General features: G+C 47.2%; 1 protein-coding gene across 4 annotated transcripts in view; it reads left to right on the forward strand.

The window, feature by feature from the left end:
• DOCK7 (dedicator of cytokinesis 7) overlaps positions 1-26329 on the forward strand; it is a 127946-nt gene that overhangs the window by 87001 nt on the left and 14616 nt on the right. For all 4 annotated transcript variants that reach the window (XM_040408313.1, XM_040408308.1, XM_040408309.1 and 1 more), the window contains 15 exons: positions 428-598; positions 1329-1468; positions 2718-2887; positions 4718-4872; positions 5000-5182; positions 6760-6895; positions 12466-12562; positions 15629-15725; positions 15826-15960; positions 16181-16333; positions 18306-18464; positions 21257-21357; positions 24261-24453; positions 25251-25394; positions 26182-26313. In XM_040408313.1, coding sequence (XP_040264247.1) covers positions 428-598; positions 1329-1468; positions 2718-2887; positions 4718-4872; positions 5000-5182; positions 6760-6895; positions 12466-12562; positions 15629-15725; positions 15826-15960; positions 16181-16333; positions 18306-18464; positions 21257-21357; positions 24261-24453; positions 25251-25394; positions 26182-26313 — 2166 coding nt within the window. The remainder of the gene's footprint in view (positions 1-427; positions 599-1328; positions 1469-2717; positions 2888-4717; positions 4873-4999; positions 5183-6759; positions 6896-12465; positions 12563-15628; positions 15726-15825; positions 15961-16180; positions 16334-18305; positions 18465-21256; positions 21358-24260; positions 24454-25250; positions 25395-26181; positions 26314-26329) is intronic.

Below are 26329 nucleotides of genomic sequence, written 5' to 3' on the forward strand. Positions count from 1 at the left end.
ACTCTCTGGGGTATCTGGATGAATTTAGATGTCTGGGGTTAGAATGGATTGTGGGGTCTGGTGTTTGAATTCTTTCAGCAGTTTGGGGGTCTGATTACGCCTTTATTACAGTAAAAAGCTCAAGTTAAATGCAAAATCAGCAGCCGTCAGATGACTCGGAAGAGTCTCATAATTAGTTCTAAGCCTTCTGATTTAGGATGTTGGATACAACTAGTAAAAAATATAATTCAAATAGTATTTTATGCATTTGGTTTTAGAAATCATTTATTCATATCAGCCACCAGATGTCACTATAACAAAACATTCTTGTCAGGTTAACGCTCGCTTTACAGCTTGCTGGGAAGTCTGTTTTCTTTTCTTTTTCTGTGAATTGCTGTCATTTTATGTGGACAGTCTTTGAATGTGACTTTATATTGTGATTTACCAGGTGTCTTCAAAACTTCACATCTTACCAAACCCAAGTATATTGGTGTCCCTGAGGCTGGATTTCCTGCGTATTATATGCAGTCACGAGCACTACGTCACTTTAAACCTTCCCTGCGGCCTCCTGACCCCTCCATCCTCTCCTTCACCATCTGTTTCCTCTGCTACATCCCAGGTAGGTCATTGAGATGCGTCGACCATGACTTCACTATCTGAAGATGTGTAAAAGAGCATTGCTGGGACTTAAAAGGGCAATACTGATGTGCCTGTTAGACCGTGCCATACTTGGGGTCGATTCACACTTTCGCAAAATGGGTCCGCATCCGTTCCGCAATTTTGCGGAACAGGTACAGACCCAATTTGCAGATCCGCACTTCCGTTCCGCAAAAAAATGTAACATGTCCTATTCTTGTCCGCAATTGCGGACAAGAAAAGGCATTTTCTATGAGAGTGTCGGCGATGTGCGGTCCACAAAATGCGGAACGCACATTGCCGGTGTCCGTGTTTTGCGAATCCGCAAAACACATACAGACGTGTGAATGGACCCTTATCAACACATGGAGTGCCTTGTTAGGCCCCTGTCTGCCATGGACACCCCTGAAACCCTGCAGTAGTGCCCCATGGGGCTGATGGGGTGAGGGAGCTGTGGTCCGTATTGGTGAGCGTTAACTACCTTCCTGCCACATTGTGCTGTTATGACCTAGGATGCGAAGATGTTAAGGGGAAAACAAAAAAAAAAGTTGAATTGTGTTAATTTTATTGCATTCTTTAGAGTGGTTGTTTTGTTAGGACACCTCTGTGTATACTCAGGCTGGAAGAAGCCGGTCACCCTCAGTGATTATCATGCAAGTCGTTCTCATAGGTGTCGCCCGTTTTGTACATTTATTTTATTTTTATTTTTTTAGAGTTCTGGATTTTCCACCAACGTCCAGGATCAAAAGATTGCAAATATGTTTGAGCTGTCTGTGCCCTTCCGCCAGCAGCATTACTTGGCAGGACTCGTGCTGACTGAACTTGCCGTCATCTTGGATCCTGAGGCGGAAGGGTGAGTCGAGGGGGGAATGGAGAGCACAGTGTCGGTGCGGTCACAATAGCAGATCATGCTAGTAATGCACGGAGGCAAAATCGAAGTGAGGCGTATAATATTGCACAGGTAGTGCTGGCCGGCTGAGATTGGCTGAGCATGCATGTGTTTTAATTGGGGAGAAGGGAGTAAATAGCTTGTCTCCTAAGAACAAAAGAATCGGGCATGTTGGAATCCAATTTGCTTGACCCTTCTCTCCTTGCGACATCTGCCGTTAGGGGATAGACACATAATAATAGATGGTTGGCCAGTCCCCATGAAACCGCTAGGCGTAGCGGACGCCATAGCAGCCAGGTTTCTGCCATTTCATACACCAGGCACCCAGGGATAATGTCTGCGATCCACGATGTAACGTAACGTGAATTCAAAAGATTTGGGAAAGAATAAGCTTACGCAGGCTAAGTGAATAAAAATTAAAATTACCAATTCCTCAAAGTTAAAATAAAAATAAACATCATGGGCATCTCTGTGTCTGAAAACACTTGTATTATTAAAATGTAAAAATATTTATCCCATACAGCGAATGGCAAAATGAAAAAACAAAATCCAAATAGCGGATTTAGCATTTCATTTTCACCTCCCTAAAGAAACTGAATAAAAGTGATAAGAAATCATACACATGCCAAAAACTGCAGATCGTCTTGCAAAAAATGAGCCATCACTCAGCTAGACCTAACAAAAACAAAGTTGTGGGGGTCAGAATATGGTGATGAAAAGAAAAATTAATTTTTTATAATATATACATTTGATATTGCCACATAGAGAACACCGCAAAAACAAAACCGATAAAACTATGGTAGAATTGCATTTTTTCCCAATTCAACTCCATTTGAAAACAAAATTCCCACCTACATCTTAAGCAATATTAAATGGTACCATTAGATAGCACAACTTGTCCCACAAAAACCAACCTTCACGCAGCTTTGTGAACATAAAAATAAAAAAAGGTTATGATTCTGGAAAGTTTGGGAGTGAAAAAAACAAAAATGCAAAATGCAAAAATAAAAAATCCTCTGGGGATCAGAGGGTTAATGCCAGTTCTTGCACTGTATAGAGCGGTCGGTCGTTCTGCAGCAGAGTTGACCCTGCGCCTTTACATTGTGGGCTGAGCTGAGACCATGGCGTTACATAAATATTCTGTAGGCCCCGGGTAGACGGCGGTGTTTGCTTTGCGGCTGATAACTGACCGCTCTTTCACAACTCCCCTCAGGCTGTTTGGATTGCATAAGAAGGTGATCAATATGGTACACAACCTGCTATCGACCCACGACTCTGATCCGCGCTACGCTGATCCCGAGGTAAAAGCCCGTGTGGCCATGCTTTACCTCCCGCTGATTGGCATCGTCATGGAGACTGTCCCCCAGCTGTACGATTTTACAGGTACTGTATGCGGTCATTGACATACATGATCCGAGATCCATTCCCTCCTAATACAGAGGTCACATCATGCCAGCTACATGTGGACAGCACAGCCTCTTATCCCCTCTGCTCCCCCTTAGTGGTGACTGTATAATCTGTATGCAGTGAGCTCCCTCTAGTGGTGGCTGTATAATCTGTATGTAGTGAGCTCCCTCTAGTGGTGGCTGTATAATCTGTATGTAGTGAGCTCCCTCTAGTGGTGCCTGTATAATCTGTATGTAGTGAGCTCCCTCTAGTGGTGGCTGTATAATCTGTATGTAGTGAGGTCCCTCTAGTGGTGGCTGTATAATCTGTATGCAGTGAGCTCCCTCTAGTGGTGACTGTATAATCTGTATGTAGTGAGCTCCCTCTAGTGGTGGCTGTATAATCTGTATGTAGTGAGCTCCCCCTAGTGGTGGCTGTATAATCTGTATGTAGTGAGCTCCCTCTAGTGGTGGCTGTATAATCTGTATGCAGTGAGCTCCCTCTAGTGGTGGCTGTATAATCTGTATGTAGTGAGCTCCCTCTAGTGGTGGCTGTATAATCTGTATGTAGTGAGCTCCCTCTAGTGGTGCCTGTATAATCTGTATGTAGTGAGCTCCCTCTAGTAGTTGCTGTATAATCTGTATGTAGTGAGCTCCCTCTAGTGGTGGCTGTATAATCTGTATGCAGTGAGCTCCCTCTAGTGCTGGCTGTATAATCTGTATGTAGTGAGCTCCCCCTAGTGGTGGCTGTATAATCTGTATGTAGTGAGGTCCCTCTAGTGGTGGCTGTATAATCTGTATGCAGTGAGCTCCCTCTAGTGGTGGCTGTATAATCTGTATGTAGTGAGCTCCCTCTAGTGGTGGCTGTATAATCTGTATGTAGTGAGCTCCCTCTAGTGGTGCCTGTATAATCTGTATGTAGTGAGCTCCCTCTAGTAGTTGCTGTATAATCTGTATGTAGTGAGCTCCCTCTAGTAGTTGCTGTATAATCTGTATGTAGTGAGCTCCCTCTAGTGGTGGCTGTATAATCTGTATGCAGTGAGCTCCCTCTAGTGCTGGCTGTATAATCTGTATGTAGTGAGCTCCGTCTAGTGGTGGCTGTATAATCTGTATGTAGTGAGCTCCCTCTAGTGGTGGCTGTATACATCTGTATGTAGTGAGCTCCCTCTAGTGGTGGCTGTATAATCTGTATGTAGTGAGCTCCCTCTAGTGGTGACTGTATAATCTGTATGTAGTGAGCTCCCTCTAGTGGTGGCTGTATAATCTGTATGTAGTGAGCTCCCTCTAGTGGTGGCTGTATAATCTGTATGTAGTGAGCTCCCCCTAGTTGTGGCTGTATAATCTGTATGTAGTGAGCTCCCTCTAGTGGTGGCTGTATAATCTGTATGCAGTGAGCTCCCTCTAGTGGTGGCTGTATAATCTGTATGCAGTGAGCTCCCTCTAGTGGTGGCTGTATAATCTGTATGTAGTGAGCTCCCTCTAGTGGTGGCTGTATAATCTGTATGTAGTGAGCTTCCTCTAGTGGTGCCTGTATAATCTGTATGTAGTGAGCTCCCTCTAGTGGTGGCTGTATAATCTGTATGCAGTGAGCTCCCTCTAGTGGTGACTGTATAATCTATAGGCAGTGAGCTCCCTCTAGTGGTGGCTGTATAATCTGTATGTAGTGAGCTCCCTCTAGTGGTGGCTGTATAATCTGTATGCAGTGAGCTCCCTCTAGTGCTGGCTGATTGAATTATATCCTAAGTTTGTCTGTTTATACGCTGTGTATATATGATACATGTGATATATGGATGGGGATATGATGTGAATTTCTTTTTTATCTGGATAGAAACTCAAAACCAGCGAGGGAGACCAAACTGCGCAGCTGGAGAGGATCACGAAGGTGATGGTGGGAACATGATTAGTCAGACGGTCGCCATGGCCATCGCTGGGACGTCTGTTCCGCAACTGACGAGACCCAGCAGCTTCTTACTGACCTCACAAGTAAGTGCTTCTTGTACCGAGCCATCTTTTTTTTTATATAATGTTATGTATTTGAATCTGATATTATACATTATATGTTTATATTAAAATGTTTTTTTGTTTGTTTTCTGAACTTTCTGCTGTTCAGCCCTCTCGCCAGCATTCAACCTTCTCCGCAGAATCCAGCCGCAGCCTCTTAATTTGCCTCCTCTGGGTGTTGAAGAACGCGGATGAGATTGTGCTGCAGAAGTGGTTCACAGACCTGTCCATCCTGCAGCTGAATCGCCTGCTTGACCTGCTCTACCTCTGCGTCTCCTGCTTTGAGTACAAAGTAGGTCCATCGTAGGGTCCCTGCATCCACATCCAAGGAATAGCAAGGTCCAGGAATTGGTTGACCTTAAAAGGGTTGATCCCATTATGAAAGTAAAAAAATCAGACATCATATAGTCTCTTTCTAAGAGAGCTAGAACCAGCCCTGTACCTCACATGGATCCAGAGATCTCCCCATTCATTGCTCCAATTTCTCTGCTAGATTTTATTCAGGCTGGCAGTTCAGGGGGCGTGTCCTTTTCAAGAGGATGTGTCCTTTCTGCTCAAGCTGTTTCCCTATAGCTGTTACAGCTCAGGGGAAGTGTCCTTTCTCTGGGGCGGGGGGGAGGAGTGTCCTTTTTTTAGGGGGAGGAGTGTCCTTTTTTTAGGGGGAGGAGTGTCCTTTTTTTAGGGGGAGGAGTGTCCTTTTTTAGGGGGAGGAGTGTCCTTTTTTTTTAGGGGGAGGAGTGTCCTTTTTTTTAGGGGAAGGAGTGTCCTTTTTTTAGGGGGAGGAGTGTCCTTTTTTTAGGGGGAGGGGTGTCCTTTTTTTAGGGGGAGGAGTGTCCTTTTTTTAGGGGGAGGGGTGTCCTTTTTTTAGGGGGAGGAGTGTCCTTTTTTTGGGGGGGGGGAGAGGAGTGTCCTTTTTTTTGGGGGGGGGAGAGGAGTGTCCTTTTTTGGGGGGGGGGGGGGAGAGGAGTGTCCTTTTTTGGGGGGGGGGGGAGAGGAGTGTCCTTTTTTTGGGGGGGGGGAGAGGAGTGTCCTTTTTTTTGGGGGGGGAGAGGAGTGTCCTTTTTTTGGGGGGGGAGAGGAGTGTCCTTTTTTTGGGGGGAAGAGGAGTGTCCTTTTTTTGGGGGGAAGAGGAGTGTCCTTTTTTGGGGGGGGAAGAGGAGTGTCCTTTTTTGGGGGGGGAAGAGGAGTGTCCTTTTTTTGGGGGGAAGAGGAATGTCCTTTTTTGGGGGGGGGGAGGAGCGTCCTTTTTCTGGGGGGAGGAGCGTCCTTTTTCTGGGGGGAGGAGCGTCCTCTCTGCTGCAGCTCTTCCTGTACGTGTTGCACAACAAGTGCCAGAAAAGTCATATGACAAAAATTTACTTTTCTGCTTCTTGTTGTCAAATTATGTAAAAACAGATCCAAGACACAGAAAAGTTGCAAGCGGGCTGCACGTCACACGTGATTTACATTAAAGTCAATGGAGTAAAAGTCATGTGTGACTTGCGACCTGCGAGACAACCTCCTTTGGGTCTGGATATTCTGTGACGGTCTCTACATGTTATGACAGCCATTAGGTCCAGTGTCACACAACCCTTGTCACCGTGTAGCCTTAGCCTGTCACAGCTTCTCAGTAGATCAGGCTGGTGGCAGTTTAAGTATGGAACTGAGCATGTGCGACCATCTCAGCGATGTTACTGAGGTGGTTGGAGAAGTAAGGGAAACAAACAGCAGGTGGCGCTGTACAGATACATTTTATTGAATGACTCACTGGTTATACAAAATTTTTAATTACATTCAATTCCAAAAGTATTCAGATTCAGGTGCTGGTTTCAAAAATACAGAATATTTTTTGGGAAACAACCCCTTTAAATTCAAATTTTTCTATTTCAGGGCAAGAAAGCTTTTGAACGAATGAACAGCTTGACGTTTAAGAAATCGAAAGACATGAGGGCCAAACTGGAGGAAGCCATTCTGGGCAGCATCGGGGCCAGACAGGAGATGGTCAGGAGAAGCCGAGGTCAGCTCGGTAGGTCTGCCTGGACCACAATGCACGGTTTATGGGGGTCACAATGGTAGATGCTGGGACAATTGCTTAACTAGATGTTCACCTATTCATGTAAAGTGAGGGAACGGGATTTGCAACAAAAAAAACGGATGTTCTGTTACTGTTTTTGGAAAAACGCTAATTACAGCCGCATGGTCTGGTTGTTCACTGTTTTCAATTCATTTATTCTTTTTTTTGGCCTGGTCCGATTACATAGTTATCTCATTCGCATCAGTTATGGCGTCTAATGGTGAACAGCCCAAAATATTGAAAGTCCAGCCTCATCGGATACATCGTCATTACATATTTTGCTCTGTAAAAAAAAAATTCTCCCATTTTTGTGTAGTGTTGAAAAAACTGCATGGAAACAGGCGACAAGCTGCTGTTTACAGATCTCTGGCTCTTTTGTTGTGTTTCCATTTAGTACTTTGAGCAGTTGATGGTGTCCAACTAGACGGTCTAAATCACGTGTTAATGAGCCGTGCCCCCACCCCCCCCCCCCCCAAGGTGGAAACCTTAAGGATCTCTGTCAGCAGCAGCGCGTTGATGGTTTCCAGTTACCCACATCTTTTTTCCTCTTCTTCACATAGCAAAAAAAAAAAAAACGAAAGAAAAACGAAGAGTTGAAACCTGCCCCAAAAATTTCGTATTTAACAGCAAGTCTAGATTTTTATACATTGCCAGTGTTACTCAAGGAGGGCGTCACGTTAATGAGATCTTTGAGGCCAGAACTAATATGATGATGAAGACTTTCAAGTAAATATTTTTGCAAATAGCGCGTTTTTCTTCTGAAGTTACTCCCATCATTCCTCAGGAGAGCGCTTCTCTTCTGAGGTTACTCCCATCATTCCCCAGGAGAACGCTTCTCTTCTGAGGTTACTCCCATCATTCCTCAGGAGAGCGCTTCTCTTCTGAGGTTACTCCCATCATTCCCCAGGAGAACGCTTCTCTTCTGAGGTTACTCCCATCATTCCTCAGGAGAGAGCTTCTCTTCTGAGGTTACTCCCATCATTCCTCAGGAGAGAGCTTCTCTTCTGAGGTTACTCCCATCATTCCTCAGGAGAGCGCTTCTCTTCTGAGGTTACTCCCATCATTCCTCAGGAGAGAGCTTCTCTTCTGAGGTTACTCCCATCATTCCTCAGGAGAGCGCTTCTCTTCTGAGGTTACTCCCATCATTCCTCAGGAGAGAGCTTCTCTTCTGAGGTTACTCCCATCATTCCTCAGGAGAGAGCTTCTCTTCTGAGGTTACTCCCATCATTCCTCAGGAGAGCCTTTCTCTTCTGAGGTTACTCCCATCACTCCTCAGGAGAGCGCTTCTCTTCTGAGGTTACTCCCATCATTCCTCAGGAGAGCGCTTCTCTTCTGAGGTTACTCCCATCATTCCTCAGGAGAGCGCTTCTCTTCTGAGGTTACTCCCATCATTCCTCAGGAGAGCGCTTCTCTTCTGAGGTTACTCCCATCATTCCTCAGGAGAGCGCTTCTCTTCTGAGGTTACTCCCATCATTCCTCAGGAGAGCGCTTCTCTTCTGAGGTTACTCCCATCATTCCTCAGGAGAGCGCTTCTCTTCTGAGGTTACTCCCATCATTCCTCAGGAGAGCGCTTCTCTTCTGAGGTTACTCCCATCATTCCTCAGGAGAGCGCTTCTCTTCTGAGGTTACTCCCATCATTCCTCAGGAGAGCGCTTCTCTTCTGAGGTTACTCCCATCATTCCTCAGGAGAGCGCTTCTCTTCTGAGGTTACTCCCATCATTCCTCAGGAGAGCGCTTCTCTTCTGAGGTTACTCCCATCATTCCTCAGGAGAGCGCTTCTCTTCTGAGGTTACTCCCATCATTCCTCAGGAGAGCGCTTCTCTTCTGAGGTTACTCCCATCATTCCTCAGGAGAGCGCTTCTCTTCTGAGGTTACTCCCATCATTCCTCAGGAGAGCGCTTCTCTTCTGAGGTTACTCCCATCATTCCTCAGGAGAGCGCTTCTCTTCTGAGGTTACTCCCATCATTCCTCAGGAGAGCGCTTCTCTTCTGAGGTTACTCCCATCATTCCTCAGGAGAGCGCTTCTCTTCTGAGGTTACTCCCATCATTCCTCAGGAGAGCGCTTCTCTTCTGAGGTTACTCCCATCATTCCTCAGGAGAGCGCTTCTCTTCTGAGGTTACTCCCATCATTCCTCAGGAGAGCGCTTCTCTTCTGAGGTTACTCCCATCATTCCTCAGGAGAGCCTTTCTCTTCTGAGGTTACTCCCATCATTCCTCAGGAGAGAGCTTCTCTTCTGAGGTTACTCCCATCAGGGCCGGCCTTAGGTGTCCAGGCGCCCTGTGCGAGCTAACCTTGTAGCGCGCCCCCCCCCCCCCAAAAAAAAAAAAAAAAAACACCGCTTGTTGCTGGCATCATGGCATAGGCTGGCTGACTATCCAACCAAGTAGTTACCAGCCCACACACCCCAAAGGCCGGTGTAATGTCATACTTCCCTACTTCGTGAGATTTCCCTACCCTCGTCACTTCCGGTCGCACCGGACATGACGCGAGGAGGTGTGCAGCGCCGCGCAGGCGCACAACGTCAGGTTAGGGAAGTTTCACAGCAGAGTGTGCATGCGCCAGGAGTCTCGCCGGCGGTTAGGGAAAAATTATGGGCCAGTGCGCAGGCGCAGTGATCGGATGGATGTTCTCAGCTGAACACCGGCCGACACTGCGCATGCATCGGGAGCCTCACCAGCGGTTAGGGAAGGGAAAAATTACGCACGGGCCAGTGCTTTTTCCCTACCCTAACCGCTGGTGAGGCTCCCAGCGCATGCGCAGTGTCGGCCGGTGTCCTGCTGAGAACATCCATCCGATCACCGCACCTGTGCACTGGCCCATAATTTTTCCCTACCCTAACCGCCGGCGAGGCTCCCAGCGCATGCGCACTCTGCTGTGAAATTTCCCTAACCCATCGTTGTGCGCAGTGCGCCCCCCCCCCCCCAATATAATAAACATTGGTGGCACAGTGCGCCCCCCCCAACACCCCAGTATAATAAACATTGGTGGCGCAGTGCGCCCCCCCTCAATATAATAAACATTGGTGGCGCAGTGCGCCCCCCCTCAATATAATAAACATTGGTGGCGCAGTGGGCAGTGCCAATGAGGGTTAAAAAATAAAAAAATAATTAACTCACCTCCTCCAATTGATCGTCTTCTGTTCTTTCTTCATGACCTGTGGTGACATCACTGTGCTCATCACATGATACATCACATGATCCATCACCATGGTAATGGGTCATGTGATGAGCTCAGTGACGTCACCACAGGTCCTGAAGAAAGACCGGCAGCTACGCGATCAACTGGAGGAGGTGAGTTAATTTTTTTAAATTATTTTTTAACCCTCATTGGCACTTCCCACTGAGCCACCAATGTTTCTTATACTGGGGGGGGGCGCACTGTGCCACCAACGTTTCTTATACTAGGGGGGGGCGCACTGAGCCACCAATTATGTTTGTTTCTTATACTGGGGTGTTTGGGGGGGGTAGCGCACTGTGCCACCAACGTTTCTTATACTAGTGGGGGGGCGCACTGAGCCACCAATTATGTTTCTTATACTTGGGGGGGGGGGCGCACTGTGCCACCAACGTTTCTTATACAAATACAGGAGGCGGGTGCCGGAATCAAATAGCCGGCACCCGACCTCTGTGACAGGGAGCTGTGATCAGCGGCAGTTAACCCCTCAGGTACCGCACCTGAAGGGTTAACTCAACTGCCGCTGATCGCAGCTCCCTGTCACAGAGGTCGGGTGCCGGCAATTTGATTCCGGCACCCGCCTCCTGTATTTGTATTCAGGTCAGTTTTCTTCATTGGTGGCGCAGTGGCCACAGCCCCTCCCCTCCTCCTCCTCCTCCTCCTCCTCCTGTCTCTCTTCTTATTGGCAGCGGCGGGGACAGCAGGCAGGTCAGACAGGGGAGGGGGAGATGGAGGGGGCGCCCCGAGGGAGAACACAAGTACAGCCTCGCCTGCCGCATATTACATTGCGAGCTGTCGGCTGCCCAGCGCCCCTGTTACTATGGCGCCCTGTGCGGCCGCACAGCCCGCACACCCCAAAGGCCGGCCCTGACTCCCATCATTCCTCAGGAGAGCGCTTCTCTTCTGAGGTTACTCCCATCATTCCCCAGGAGAGCGTTTCTCTTCTGAGGTTACTCCCATCATTCCTCAGGAGAGCGCTTCTCTTCTGAGGTTACTCCCATCATTCCTCAGGAGAGCGCTTCTCTTCTGAGGTTACTCCCATCATTCCTCAGGAGAGCGCTTCTCTTCGGAGGTTACTCCCATCATTCCTCAGGAGAGCCTTTCTCTTCTGAGGTTACTCCCATCATTCCTCAGGAGAGCGCTTCTCTTCTGAGGTTACTCCCATCATTCCTCAGGAGAGCGCTTCTCTTCTGAGGTTACTCCCATCATTCCTCAGGAGAGCGCTTCTCTTCTGAGGTTACTCCCATCATTCCTCAGGAGAGCGCTTCTCTTCTGAGGTTACTCCCATCATTCCTCAGGAGAGCGCTTCTCTTCTGAGGTTACTCCCATCATTCCTCAGGAGAGCGCTTCTCTTCTGAGGTTACTCCCATCATTCCTCAGGAGAGCGCTTCTCTTCTGAGGTTACTCCCATCATTCCTCAGGAGAGCGCTTCTCTTCTGAGGTTACTCCCATCATTCCTCAGGAGAGCGCTTCTCTTCTGAGGTTACTCCCATCATTCCTCAGGAGAGCGCTTCTCTTCTGAGGTTACTCCCATCATTCCTCAGGAGAGCGCTTCTCTTCTGAGGTTACTCCCATCATTCCTCAGGAGAGCGCTTCTCTTCTGAGGTTACTCCCATCATTCCTCAGGAGAGCGCTTCTCTTCTGAGGTTACTCCCATCATTCCTCAGGAGAGCGCTTCTCTTTTGAGGTTACTCCCATCATTCCTCAGGAGAGTGCTTCTCTTCTGAGGTTACTCCCATCATTCCTCAGGAGAACGTTTCTCTTCTGAGGTTACTCCCATCATTCCTCAGGAGAGTGCTTCTCTTCTGAGGTTACTCCCATCATTCCTCAGGAGAACGTTTCTCTTCTGAGGTTACTCCCATCATTCCTCAGGAGAGCGCTTCTCTTCTGAGGTTACTCCCATCATTCCTCAGGAGAGCCTTTCTCTTTTGAGGTTACTCCCATCATTCCTCAGGAGAGCGCTTCTCTTCTGAGGTTACTCCCATCATTCCTCTGGAGAGCGCTTCTCTTCTGAGGTTACTCCCATCATTCCCCAGGGGAGCCTTTCTCTTCTGAGGTTACTCCCATCATTCCTCAGGAGAGCGCGGCTTTACATTTCTCCTGTACTCACTGTCGCCCCCTATCAGGGCTGAGATATTTTCGGCTTGTGGTGCCGGGACCAAGTAGGCCTCTAGGAGACTTTCTAACAGTCGTGAACTACGTACAGCAGATTGCAGGAGATTTTTGTCCTCGGCTGTGATTTAATGTGGAGTGCGGAGGTAAATCTCCGGTGCTGCGGATTTATGACCTGTCGTGCCCCCCACCACCAATCCCTAAAACGCTGAGTAAGCTCCATTTTTCTTGGCAGAGCGGAGCCCGTCTGGAAGCGCCTTTGGCAGCCAGGAGAACCTGCGCTGGAGGAAGGAGTTGACTCACTGGAGGCAGAACACGGACAAGATGGACAAGTACGAGCCCTGCTCACTGATGATGTCATCTATAGTCATTTCAGGTTCACCTATGCCTGGTTATTGGATTAAAGGGGTATTCCGGGGCCCCTCTGATAACAGGGGGGGGAGGGGAGCTGTGTAGAATAGATAAAGAAGTCACCAATGAGATTTGCTTACAGATGTTCCTGGTGACGGCAGTGGGGCCCCAAAGTTTTCATGAAATATGACATCTTGTCCGGCAGTCATGTGGTATGATAACGTGACCCATGTCCTCCAATGGGAGGCAGTCATCAAATCTTGGCCAGAACATAATGGTAGCTGGGAATTATGTGCCCCCCCCCCCATAGAAAAAAAAAATCTGTCACACATGGAGTTAAAGGGAAACCATCATCAGGATGTTATTTTTTATTCTGAAGTTTTCCCATGTGCTGACATCTAGTGGCCAGACGGGTGACATAATCAGAAATGTCCATTTTGGAGGTCCTCACCTCCCGCCTCCTCCTAATGACTGCTTTTGGTTGTCTTTCCACATGTGCTGTGTTTTTAGAAGCCACAAACCCTGCAGGTACAGTTTCCGTAGTGTGTTTCCTTATCCGTAACAACCTGCATTCTATGGTCCCCCCGTGTTGTGGTAACCTGTACCCCCAGGTCTGATGCTGCCTGTTCATAAGTTTAATCATCCTTTATCAGTTATGTCTGTCCTGTGTGGTAAAAACGACAGCTATCGGCCGTGGACGCTGCGTATAGATATCTGATCTAACTTATAGCATATATACAGACCCACACTACATACATAGTGCTACTGTACTCCAGAGCTGCACTCACTATTCTGCTGGTGGAGTCACTGTGTACATACATTACTTATCCTGTACTGACCCTGAGTTACATCATGTATTATACCCCAGAGCTGTACTCACTATTCTGCTGGTGCAGTCACTGTGTACATACATTACTTATTCTGTACTGATCCTGAGTTACATCGTGTATTATACTCCAGAGCTGAACTCACTATTCTGCTGGTGCAGTCACTGTGTACATACATTACATTACTTATCCTGTACTGATCCTGAGTGACATCCTGTATTATACTCCAGAGCTGTACTCACTATTCTGCTGGCGCAGTCACTGTGTACATACATTACTTATCCTGTACTGATCCTGAGTTACATCCTGTATTATACTCCAGAGCTGCACTCACTATTCTGCTGGTGGAGTCACTGTGTACATACATTACTTATCCTGTACTAATCCTGAGTTACATCCTGTATTATACTCCAGAGCTGCACTCACTATTCTGCTGGTGGAGTCACTGTGTACATAGATTACATTACTTATCCTGTACTGATCCTGAGTTACAGTCTGTATTATAGTGAGTGCATCTCTGGAGTATAATACAGGATGTAACTCAGGATCAGTACAGGATAAGTAATGTAATGTATGTACACAGTGACTCCACCAGCAGAATAGTGAGTGCAGCTCTGGGGTATAATACAGGATGTAACTCAGGATCAGTACAGGATAAGTAATGTAATGTATGTGCACAGTGACTGCACCAGCAGAATAGTGAGTGCAGCTCTGGAGTATAATACAGGATGTAACTCAGGATCAGTACAGGATAAGTAATGTATGTACAGAGTGAATCCACCAGCAGAATAGTGAGTGCAGCTCTGGAGTATAATACAGGATGTAACCCAGGATCAGTACAGGATAAGTAATGTATGTACACAGTGACTGCACCAGCAGAATAGTGAGTGCAGCTCTGGAGTATAATACAGGATGTAACTCAGGATCAGTACAGGATAAGTAATGTATGTACACAGTGTCTCCACCAGCAGAATAGTGAGTGCAGCTCTGGAGTATAATACAGGATGTAACTCAGGATCAGTACAGGATAAGTAATGTATGTACACAGTGACTCCACCAGCAGAATAGTGAGTGCAGCTCTGGGGTATAATACAGGATGTAACTCAGGATCAGTACAGAAAAGGTGAAGTGACGTATTCGCTTTATTGAATAAGTTAAATAACATTGAATGAAATCATTATTTTGGGGGTGTCTCGGCACAATGCGGGGGTCTGTCAGCTGTTTGGTAGCTTTTTTGAACTGGTTTATAAATATGGGTCTTAACAGAGAAATTTGCTCTGTTTTACTTTGTTTCCTAGGACGACCCCTTTATGGCTCGTGCACACGAATGTGTGCCGGCCGGGCCCGTTGTGAGGACCGCAATTTGAGGTCCACAATGCACGGGCACTGACCGTAGGTCCGCCTCATACAGATTGCGGACCCATTCCCTTGAATGGGGTCCGCGATCCGCATCCTACGGTCCGCACCCCAAAAAAGTAGTGCATGCACTATTTTTTTGCGGTGCGGAGGCAGGGAGAGAAACCCCACGGAAGCACTCCGTAGTGGCTCCATGTCTCCGTTCTGCACCGACCTTCCAAATTGCGGACCCATTCAAGTGTATGGGTCCGCATCTGTGATGGGGGGTGCACACGGCCAGTTCCTGTGTATTGTGGACCCACTGTTTGCGGGCCGCAATACGGGCATGGCCAGGCAACGGTTGTGTGCATGAGGCCTTAGGTGGATATCTACCATAGTTGGTCTGTGTCCGACATAACTGTAACTCCCATCATCCTCAGCGTTGGTGATTGTGGATCTACAGGGATGTCTGTGTTTACTAACTGTGTATGCATGCCGGAAGTCACCTGGAGTGCGACATTTCCCGTTTGCTTCGTGTTTGTCCTTTGCAACATAAAAGACTTCAGCATGAGGTTTAATGGCGGAATATTAAACCTAAAATACAAGATACAGAGAGGCTTCTGGTAACATTCACACGGTTGGGTTACATATACAGCTGGGGGGCGTTCACATGTAGCAGAAGTCGTCTCCCGCGGGCGGCCCCCCCGTCGTCTGCCACACCCCGTCAGCTTTTCTGTGTCGATATTTCGGAATGTTATCTGTACTTTCACGTATATTGCATTTCAGGGTCTCAGAAGAAGCAGTGAAACGCGTGGAGTGTTCTACGGACGTTCGTCTCTTGCGCTTTCCGTTGTCAGTATATAAATCTCTTCTCTCCATCACTAGGTCCAGAGCAGAACTGGATCATGAAGCCCTCATAGATGGCAACCTGGCCACCGAGGCCAATCTAATCATACTGGACACTTTGGAGATTGTGGTCCAGGTGAGACCCTCTTTTTAGGGTGGTTTGCAAATATTTCAGGTCCCGGGTGGGGAAGTGGGTGAATGCTTACATGTTTTTTTTTATATATTTTTTTCTGTAGACTGTGTCTTTAACAGAGTCCAAAGAGAGTATCCTGGGTGGAGTACTGAAGACTCTGCTGCATAGTATGGCCTGCAACCAGAGCGCCCTTTATCTGCAGCACTGCTTTGCAACACAAAGAGCATTGGTCTCTAAGGTATGGCATCAATGGTGATATACCCCCAAATCCATATTCAACACCCTGGGGGAGAAAACTGCCATTTTTGGTTTAATTTTATTAGCAGAAAAATTATTACATTTTTGGCTGGCTTTACGTGCAGCAGACAGACCTCACCATCCTTCGGCCAGCCTCCTTTAGGCAGCTCCAGCTCCTCCATGTATTTTGCAGAATTTCTTATTCTAATTTCCTCCCCCAGTTTCCTGAGCTGCTGTTTGAGGAGGAGACGGAGCAGTGCGCCGACCTGTGCCTCCGGCTGCTCAGACATTGCAGCAGCAGCATCGGTACCATCCGATCGCACGCCAGTGCCTCGCTCTACCTACTCATGAGGCAAAACTTTGAAATCGGCAATGTAAGTTCAGCCATCTTGTCCTGCTTTTCTTTGGCTCCCCCTGAGCCTGCTCAATTGTAATCTTTCTGAAGCCTCAGTTAAAGGGGTCCTCTGCTTTGGGCTGAACCTTTTTTTATTAGAAAGCTCCCCCAGCAATAAACTGATTGTGTGTATCACTGCTTCAATTTTCAGTGATCATTTGTAATCTGTCAAGGGGTCCTGTCAGCAAATGTACAGTTTTCCTGCAGCTCCCCCGCAGGAGAAATGAGGCATTACACATTTCCCACTGTAAACAATGCTCTGTGCACGTAATGCATTTAGTAATATCCTTTTACCACTGTTTGCTTAGTATATCTGCCCCACTGCCACTTATTTCCTAAGACTTATGGCAGTCTGAGTAGGCAGTGAAAGGGATTAAAGGTGCACACCCTCTTAATTAATTTGGCCTGTTAATGAAATCTACGTCTGCTATGATATATGTGGATTTGCACCAAAGTTTATGCCGCTTCCTCCTATTCTATATGATAAATCTGGCATAACAAAGTCTTAATTTTTTTTTTTTAAAGACCACGTCCACTTTACTTAGGAAATATTATGGCTAAAATTTTGCATTTGCAACCCTTTAGCATATGGCAAAATCAGATGCAAACTGCTTACCCACATATACTAAGACTGACTAAAGGAGAGATTGTTGGATTGATTTGCTGCAAATTTACCAAAAGGTGTGCTAAGACCAGATGAAAATTTACTCCACAATTTGCAACATATTAATTTTTTTATTTATTATTTGGCTAAGGATACATCGCCCACTTTTCCCCCTGCCTTTTATATTAATGAGAATAGCCGGAATTTTTGGAATAAATGTGATGCACGTGAAATACAAAAAATTGGGGTAAACTAAAGGGCTAAAAACTCATTCTGACCTAGTCCTGCTCGCACAGCTGTAGTTTGTTACAATGAGTCAGTATGGAGATTAAAGAGGACCTTTCACTGGTCCTGACATTACAGTATTAGTACCTGGCAGTGTAGGTCATGATCAGTAGATGTCAGGGTGCTTTTTTTAATTTTTTTTTTCAGATGCGCTGCTCCGTTCCCCGCTGTGCCCCCGTTTTCTTTTGCCGCCCTGTATGCCAATTAGTAGCATTGGTACAGGGAGTAATAAACGGGCCGTGCTCCTCAAGGGGCATCTCCTGCCCGATTGCAGCGGAGAGCGTCACAGCCAGGGAGAAGGAGACGCCCCTCGAGAAGCCTGGCCGTCTCCTCCTCCCAGTACCGATGCTATTAAATAGAGAACAGGGGGCACAGCCGGGGAATGTAGCAGCAAATCTGGAAAGAAAAAAACCGCGCAAGGACATCTATTTATCATGCCCTACACTGCCAGGTACTTATATTGTAATGTCAGGACCAGGGAAAGGTTTTCCGGGAATTGGAAATTGATGGTCTGTTCTGAGGATAGGTCATTAATATCAGATCGGTGGAGGTCCGATCTATTGGTGGAAGAGACCATAACACTACTTGGCTTCTTTCTAGGCCAGTCACCGCACATCGGTCATATGGCCTAGCGGCACAGCTCCGTTTTATTCATGTAAATGGGGCTGAGCTGTAATATCAAGCACAGCTGCTATACAATGTACTATCCAGTAGGCGGCGCTGGTTAGATGTGAAGAGACTGGAGCTCCTGTTTAAAGGGAACTTATCACATTGAACATGGTGTCTCCCGCAGATCTGATATTGACAACCTATCCCGAGGATAGGCCATCAATATCAAACTCCTGGATAGCCCCTTTAACTTTTTTGCTTCTGTGTTTAATTTGATTGCCGTTGTTGACACATTGCAACAAACTGCTCCGCTGCGTAAGCAGCGCCGGCCTCGCGTGTAAAACCTTCCTGTTCCCTGACGGCAGAGATCTGACTGAAACCTAAACTACTTGCTTCTCGCTCTCATCCATGAAGATTTCTGTGAGTTGTTTCTGACAGTTTGTGAATTTGACAGAATTTTGCTCGAGTGAAGATGCAGGTGACCATGTCTTTGTCCTCCCTGGTCGGAACGTCACAGAATTTCAACGAGGAGTTTTTAAGGCGCTCCTTGAAGACCATATTAACCTACGCAGAGGAGGATCTGGAGCTCCGTGAGACGACGTTCTCAGATCAGGTGCGTGCGCAGTGTCCGGGGCCGGGCAGGTGGTGATCTCATGAAAATCTTTTCTAATTTCCCACAATCCTTAGGGTGTCAATTATCCATATTGATTATTTAATGTTTATAGTGTAATTATTGTATAGATTTATTCTTGAGTTTGAAAGAGTTGTCCAGCCTGTGTAATTACAGAGGAACAGGACTCGCCTTACCGACCTCCTGCTGCTCCGGGCACGGTCTCTGTTCTTCCTGAACCAGTATAGATGTGTCGGCACGTTGTGTCACTGCTAAGGTCACCACTGTGAACACTAATTGACTGCAGCATTCACCTCATTGCTGGAGCAGCAGGGGATTGTTATTTTATACCATTTTTTTTTTTTTTTCTGAAGGCATGTTTTTAGACAACCCCTTTAATTGCATCTGTATACATATGCAGTGAGCTCCCCCTAGTGGTGACTGCAGGCAGCCAGAACTTTATTATTTAACTGAATCTTTGTGAAAAATTTTAAAAAACAAAAGAAAATTCTAATTCATTTCCATCCTTTTAACGTATATGTTAAATGGATGCCTCAGACTGATGCCACGCACTGTGCAGGATACAAGAATGTGGCGTGCTGCGTTTTTGTATCCTTTTTTTTTTGTAACGTAGACGTCAAACGGAGGCATAAAACGTGATGTTAACCCACCCTTACCGCAAAGAAAAATTTGTATTGTATCAGATTGTACTACTTGAAAAGCGCAGAAATAAAATTTTCACATGACGTTTATTAAGTTAAGAGAACATTTCTCATTTAAAATCTTCATAAAATGTTGTCACTTTGTAAATTCTTTGGTTTTCCGTTACATTATGCCTTCTTCTCCATTCACATTTAAAGCTAAATTCAGGGTTCTGCTGCGCTTCTTTTTGCCAGAGCACAGCGCATTGAGGGAGATCAGAGGAGCATTAGACAGAGCTCACAGCGGGGGCGGGGAGCCAAACTGCTGCTTGTTTCCAAGGGCCACCAGTCGTTTTGCAAGCAGCTTTGGATGTGAATAGAGAAAGCGATATGAAATGACAAATAAGACAGCAAAGTGTCTCTAATGTTACCTGCAGATTTACATTGTGAAATGTAACATTGTGACAAATTGTTTCTAGTTTCTGCCAGGGCTGTGGAGTCGGTAGATAAATGCTCCGACTCAGACTCCTCAGTTTTTGGTACTTCCGACTCCCCGACTCCTCTGTATTTAATATGCAAATGTATTTTATACTTACCTTGAAGGAAAGAAAGGCAACATACATGTCATTACCACAGAACTAGTGGCCAGGAAGCTGCTGCCTTCTCCTTTGTGCTGATCTTCTGCTGGAGATAGGGCAGTGGGGGGATCCAGGACGGGGCATTTATTGTAAAACCTGATTTCCCCAGTAGAATCCCATAGTCATGTTTGAAGTATAAGCTAACAATCTGAGTTTTTATAGCCTTAGCTGAATGACAGCAGTTTTTTTTAAAATGGTTTACAGCTTCTGTCTTGAGCTATTGACCATCCATTCCCTTCACTTATACAAGTGTCTCTAGTCCTGCAAAAAACAGATTTACTTAATCCGTTATCAGTGAGAGGCGAGGTTACCCATGGGCGTTCCCTGTAACAGCGGAACACAACACAATGGAAAGTATTGCCGCTCCTTAACTGTGCGTTGCGTGCCATATAGTGAAGCATATGAAAAGCTTCTTCACGGTCACTTAACGTGTTCGTTTTGCGGTAACGTGACGCACTGCATGCATTGGCCTTTATTCTTACAGTAGAGAAGTAATTAAAGGGAATCTGTCACCTGCTTTTAGCATTTTAAGCTGTCACCATTGCCATGTTCAATAAAGTACCTCATTTCCTGCAGTCGTCTTCTTACTTTATTTCGTTTTGTCATTTTGATAAAAAAGCTCTTTTTCTGATTCGCTAATGAAGCTCCAAGGTGCCCAGAGGGGCGTTTTTTTCCTCGCTGGTGCCCAGTGACGCCCCCCCCGCAGTGCCCAGCCCGCCTTAATTTGAAGCCCAAGAACGCCTCCTGATCCTGAAATAACCTCCCACAGCCCCGGCAAACGGTTCCGCCCCCTCGCCACGTCATCGTCTACCTTCAAGAAATGCCCCGTTCTTCTTCCTGTCGGCCGCCAGAAATCTCGCGCAGGCGCTGTTGCCTCAGGGGCTGTGGGAGGTTATTTCAGGATCAGGAGGCGTTCTTGGGCTTCAAATTAAGGCGGGCTGGGCACTGCAGGGGGGGGGGGGGGGGGGGGCGTCACTGGGCTCCGGAGAGAAAAAAAAAACGCCCCTCGGGGAACCTTGGAGCTTCATTAGCGAATCAGAAAAAGAGCTTTTTTTATCAAAATGACAAAACGAAATAAAGTAAGAAGACGACTGCAGGAAATAAGGTACTTTATTGAACATGGCGATGTTGAAAGCTTAAAATGCTAAAAGCAGGTGACAGATTCCCTTTAATTATAACTTTTTGTGAATTGGGACATTTAAACTTCCTTTTTTTATTCCAATTTAAATTTAGTAGGAGTCGGAGTCGGTTCATTTTTGCTGACTCCGACTCCAGGTACCCAAAATTGCCTCCGACTGCTCGACTCCGACTCCACAGCCCTGGTTTCTGCCCTGGTTTTTATATGTGCCGCACCACGGCCTCTGAATATGAAGACCTTAGGTTGAGGACATTATTCTCGGCCTTTTCGTGACGCTTTATTGGAATTACTCTTTCCATGTATCCTAATGTTATTAGTATGTTAGGGTTTGTCATTTTTGTTTTTTTTACGATTTTCCGGTTTGGTGTTTTATTTCAGGTTCAGGATCTGGTATTTAACCTCCATATGATACTTTCAGACACGGTGAAGATGAAGGAGCACCAGGAGGACCCCGAGATGCTGATTGACCTCATGTACAGGTGGGGGAGGGTTTAGTGTTTAAAAAGGGTGCAACCATTTTTTAGCACTCAAACATGTTTAAAAATAAAAATTAGGCTTTCTTGCATGAAATGATGGCTCAGAGCTCATAAAGAACTTATACTCGCCAATCCCCTGACGCCATCTGCTCCCCATTGCAGTCCACCTACTGCTCCCATCTTGACACACAGGAAATAACTGTGCAGCCAATCATTGGCACCGTGGTTAGTGATTGGCTGAGAAGGCATTTCCTTCAACACGAGACGAGCAGGATGTATAAAGCACTTTGGACCCAGCAATGTTGGAATGGGAGTCATGGGGGGATCAGTGAAGTGAGTGTCGGTTCATTTACGTTTCTAAGCTCTCTCAGCCTGCTGCCACCAGTTTTTCACAGTAGCAGGCTCTTTTTTTTAAACGTTTTTTTGTAGTTACAGACTACAAACAAAGCTTGTGTAGTCTGAACCTGCGGTCATGTGTTACTGCAGTAGAAGAGAAGACTGATGGAAGGGAGCAACACATGGCTGCAGGACCTGACAACACACGGGGTTTGTGTGTAGTCTGTAACCATGGAGACACACAGGTCTGCACAGGAGCTGCATACAGAAAACCGTAAGAGAATTTAAATGCAGACCGCATGCGAGGTTGCTTAGCTTGTTTTTTGTATTAGATGCAATAACTAGATTTTTGTACTTGCCGTATAATCAGTTTCCCTTCCGTTCGTTGGGGGGGACACAGGCTTGGGTTTAGCTGCTGCCACTAGGAGGTGACACTGAGCACAAAAGGGTGAGCTCCTCCCTCTAGCTATACCTTTCCTACAGGGACTAGCAGTAGGAGAAGCAAAAGAAAAAACAGGAAAACCAAACCATGTACAAACCCAGAATCACGCAGGCCACAACGAGGCCAGTAACCAGAGAGAATGCATGGGAACTGTCTCCCCCAATGAATGGAAGAGAAACAGATTTTACGGTAAGTACAAAAATCTGGTTTTCTCATCTGTATCATTGGGGGACACAGGCTTGACCTTGGGACGTTACAGAGCAGTCCCAGGGGTGGGTCATAAACAAAGAAGCCATCTGGTCAATCGGAGAACCACCGTCTGCAAAACTCTATGCCCCAGAGAAGCGTCAGACAACGCAAAGGTGTGCACCCTGTAAAACTTGGAAAAGGTGTGCAAAGACAACCAGGTAGCCGCCCTTCACATCTGACGGGCCAAAGCCCCATGATGTACTGCCCGAGCAGAATGAGCAGTAACCCGGAAGGGTGGAGCCCGGTCACTGATGCGGTACGCTTCCACAATGGCCAAACAAATCCATCGGGAAATGGAAACTTTGGACGCAGCCAGCCCTCGTCTCGGTCCCTCTGGAATGACGAATAATGAATCTGTCCGTCGGAAAGAGGACGTCTGAGACAGACAGATGCGAATGGGCCGAACCAAATCCAGGGTGTGGAGCGACTGCTCACGAGATGAGACTGGGCAGGACAAAAGGAAGGGAAAATTATCTCTTCATTGAGGTGGAATGCCGACACAACCTTCAGAAGGACTGGACCGGGCGAAGGACTACCTTGTCCTGATGGAGGGTAAGGAAGGGCAACCGACAGGAAAGAGCCGGACGTGATTGCCACCAAAAAGGCCGCCTTGTAGGACAGGAAGCGAAGGGACACCCGCTGCAAAGGCTCAAACGGAGAGGATTGGAGAGCGCTGAGCACCAGATTAAGATCCCAAGAATTCAACGGAGGCCAGTAAGGGGGCGCAGCGTGCGCCACCCCCTGCAGAAAGGTCCGAACTGCAGAAAATGAAGCCATATTTTGCTGAAAAAGAATGGAAAGGGCCGAAACTTGACCTTTGAGGGAACTGAGAACCAGCCCAAAGTCCATGCCCGACTGCAGGAAAGACGAGAGTTGCGGCAACGAGAACCGAATAGGAGACAACTGGTGGCGTTCGCACCAACTAAAGTAGGACTTCCAGGTCCGGTGATAGATCCGGGAGGACGATGGCTTCCTAGCCCGAATCATGGTCCGGCCAACAGCATCTGAGAAACCCTGAGCACTTATTATGGCGGCTTCAACAGCCATGCCGTTAAATGTAGCGACCCTAAATTCGGGTGGAAGATCGGTCCCTGCGACAAGAGGTCGTCCTGGAGGGGAAGACGCCAAGGTTTGTCGGCGAGGAGGAAGTCTAGGGATGCGTGCCATACTCTGCATGGGGGGGGGGGGGGACGTCAAGGCCAGTTTAGAAGCATTATCCACCGCCCAGCAAGATAGCCACAGGGTACGGCGAATAGCCACCAAAAGGGCTGAAGAGCGGGCCAAAAGCCTGGCCACATCCAGAGAAGGCTCACAGATGTAAGAGCTGGCGTGGGAAAGTTGCACTGCAATATCGGAAAGCCTGATGTAGCTTTGCCCACTCGGTCTTAGCCTTGCTGACCCATGTAGAGGCAAAAACACCTGCTACACCGGAAACAGAGGGGACTTGTCGTGGGTGGCCGTGGTGACCCGAAGGCTGGCGGGATGCAGAGGCTTTAGGAACCTTTTGGTCCTCCTTGTCTTCTGGAGACTGGGAAGGAGCAGCGGGCTTGGGGACCCCCTGGTCTCCCGTCTCCTAGGTGGTAGTGGAGGCAGCTAGGACTGCCTGTAATCCCGCTAGAAGACACTAAGCTAAGCTCACGCTTTTGTGCTCAGTGTCGCCTCCTAGTGGCAGCAGCTATACCCAAGGTCAAAGCCTGTGTCCCCCCCCCTTCCCCAATGATACGGATGAGAAATGGTATAAAACGATTGGTTGCAAATGTCTACACACCATTTAACGTGTGGTCTAGCTATATAAAGTGGGGTTTCCAACAAGAGGGAAACACCTTCAGTATCCGAACTTTCTTGGGTTTTGTAATATTTTTTTGTCTCCTTGTTTTAGAATTGCCAAAGGTTACCAGACGTCCCCGGATCTGCGGTTAACGTGGCTGCAGAACATGGCGGGGAAACACTCTGAAAGGAGCAACCACGCAGAGTCGGCACAGTGCCTGGTGCACTCCGCCGCGCTGGTGGCCGAGTATCTCAGCATGCTGGAAGACCGCAAGTATCTACCGGTTGGCTGCGTCACGTTCCAGGTGAATATGCACGGACCGTGAAGAAATATAGCTTTATCACTGTATATCGCTTAAGAATATACTTGGTGTTTTAATTTTCATCATTTTCAAGATCTCTGATGGCTGTCAGTAAATGGGTATACTCATCCAGAACTAAAAACCTGCACAGACCAAATATTTCTCCCAATTGTGAGCTTGCTACAATTGTATCTCGTTTTATTCAATCATCTATGAGGACTCCAAGTTGATACATTGTTGAAAACTTGTCAGGACAGGAGAGAGATTAGTCCAGAAGATGCGTTACACTAACAGAGGATTTTTTTAGGGTTAAAGAGATTTTCCAGGGACTGACCTTTATGATTGGTCAGCGCTATCAGATTGGCTGGGGTCCGACTCCCAGCAGTTTGCAAGAGCTGAGGGGCCCCAGATCTAGGACAGCTCTGACCTGTGTACTACCGCCTCAGTCCAGTGCAGGGATCGGACCCCAAGCGATCTGATATTGATGACGTATTCTAAGGATAGGTCATCAGTATGAAAGTTCCATAAAAGCTGACATTTCGATTCACATCCAGAGACTGAAAAACAGTTTGGATCATGTTGAAAGCTGCAGCGCTTGTTACAATGTTTCGGAGCTCTCTGTTGTAACCAACCATGTTTCAATAGTAATAATCAGTGTAGGTTTTTAGCCTCTGAATGTAAACCCTAATGTTCCCATTCACTGATTGGAAGCAGGAATCTTGAAAATGGTACGCAAAGCAGATTAGAAATGCTCCGGACGTTTGATTATACAATAGTTGACCTTTTTTTTTTTCACCCAGAATATTTCCTCTAATGTCCTGGAAGAGTCTGCGGTGTCAGACGACGTGGTGTCGCCGGACGAAGAAGGAATCTGCTCAGGGAAATACTTCACGGAGGCCGGACTGGTCGGACTCCTAGAACAGGCTGCGGCGTCATTCTCCCTGGTAACTAGATGGTTAACGATGATCGCGGGTCGCGCAGGAGGAGCTCGCCGTCTAGTATGCAGCTCCCTCCGCCCCCGCCTCCGGGGAAAAGTTAATTCGCTCAGCGAAAAAGGCGCCTGCTCTTATCTGATCACGGCACGGAAGGAACTGAAGTTCCCATATATCACAGGCAGGGGGCTGTGTACATAATGTGTATGTTTTTCTTAACCCCTTAACGGCCAGTGTTTTGGCTTGATGACCAGACGCTTTTTAGCAGTAGCGAATTTGTGGTGAACTGCGGTTTTGCTCCTCGGTCCTCATCCATGAGATACTCTACCACCTCTCGGCCACTATATGGTGCATATGGGGGGGATTTGCCTAATTTAGAACTCCTTCTGGCAGAATGTAAAGCCACTGCAAACAGTAGACCTGGATCATCGAGAAGTCATCAGTTTTGATGAAAGCAGCTGAAGGTGAAATTGCCCTTATATGCCTGCAGCTTTGTATTACACTCCATAGGGGGTGCTGTCATCATCTCCACCATCCAGCAGCCTGTGGTTCCACTTCCCTGCCTGCAGATTCTCATCCATTGCAGACTGGGAGGAGGGAGATGCAGCTGCAGTTTACCTCTTTCTCTGTGAGATGACATGCTGTGAGAGGGGAGCAGGAGCCGCAGTGCGGACACAGATGACCGAGCACACCTCTGACATCACACAAGAAGGAGCTTCCCAGGGTCACCTAAAACTGTATTAAGTTTTATTACGGTATCGTCGTCGCTCATTCTTACTGGTTGGTGACTGTCTTCCAGGCTGGTATGTACGAGGCCGTGAACGACGTCTACAAAGTTCTCATCCCCATACATGAAGCCAACCGAGACGCCAAGAAGCTGTGTGCCATTCACGGAAAACTGCAGGAAGCATTCAGCAAGATCGTCCACCAGGTAACGAGAAGGCATC

Source organism: Bufo bufo, chromosome 9 (genome assembly GCF_905171765.1).
Source record: "Bufo bufo chromosome 9, aBufBuf1.1, whole genome shotgun sequence".
NCBI lineage: Eukaryota > Metazoa > Chordata > Amphibia > Anura > Bufonidae > Bufo > Bufo bufo.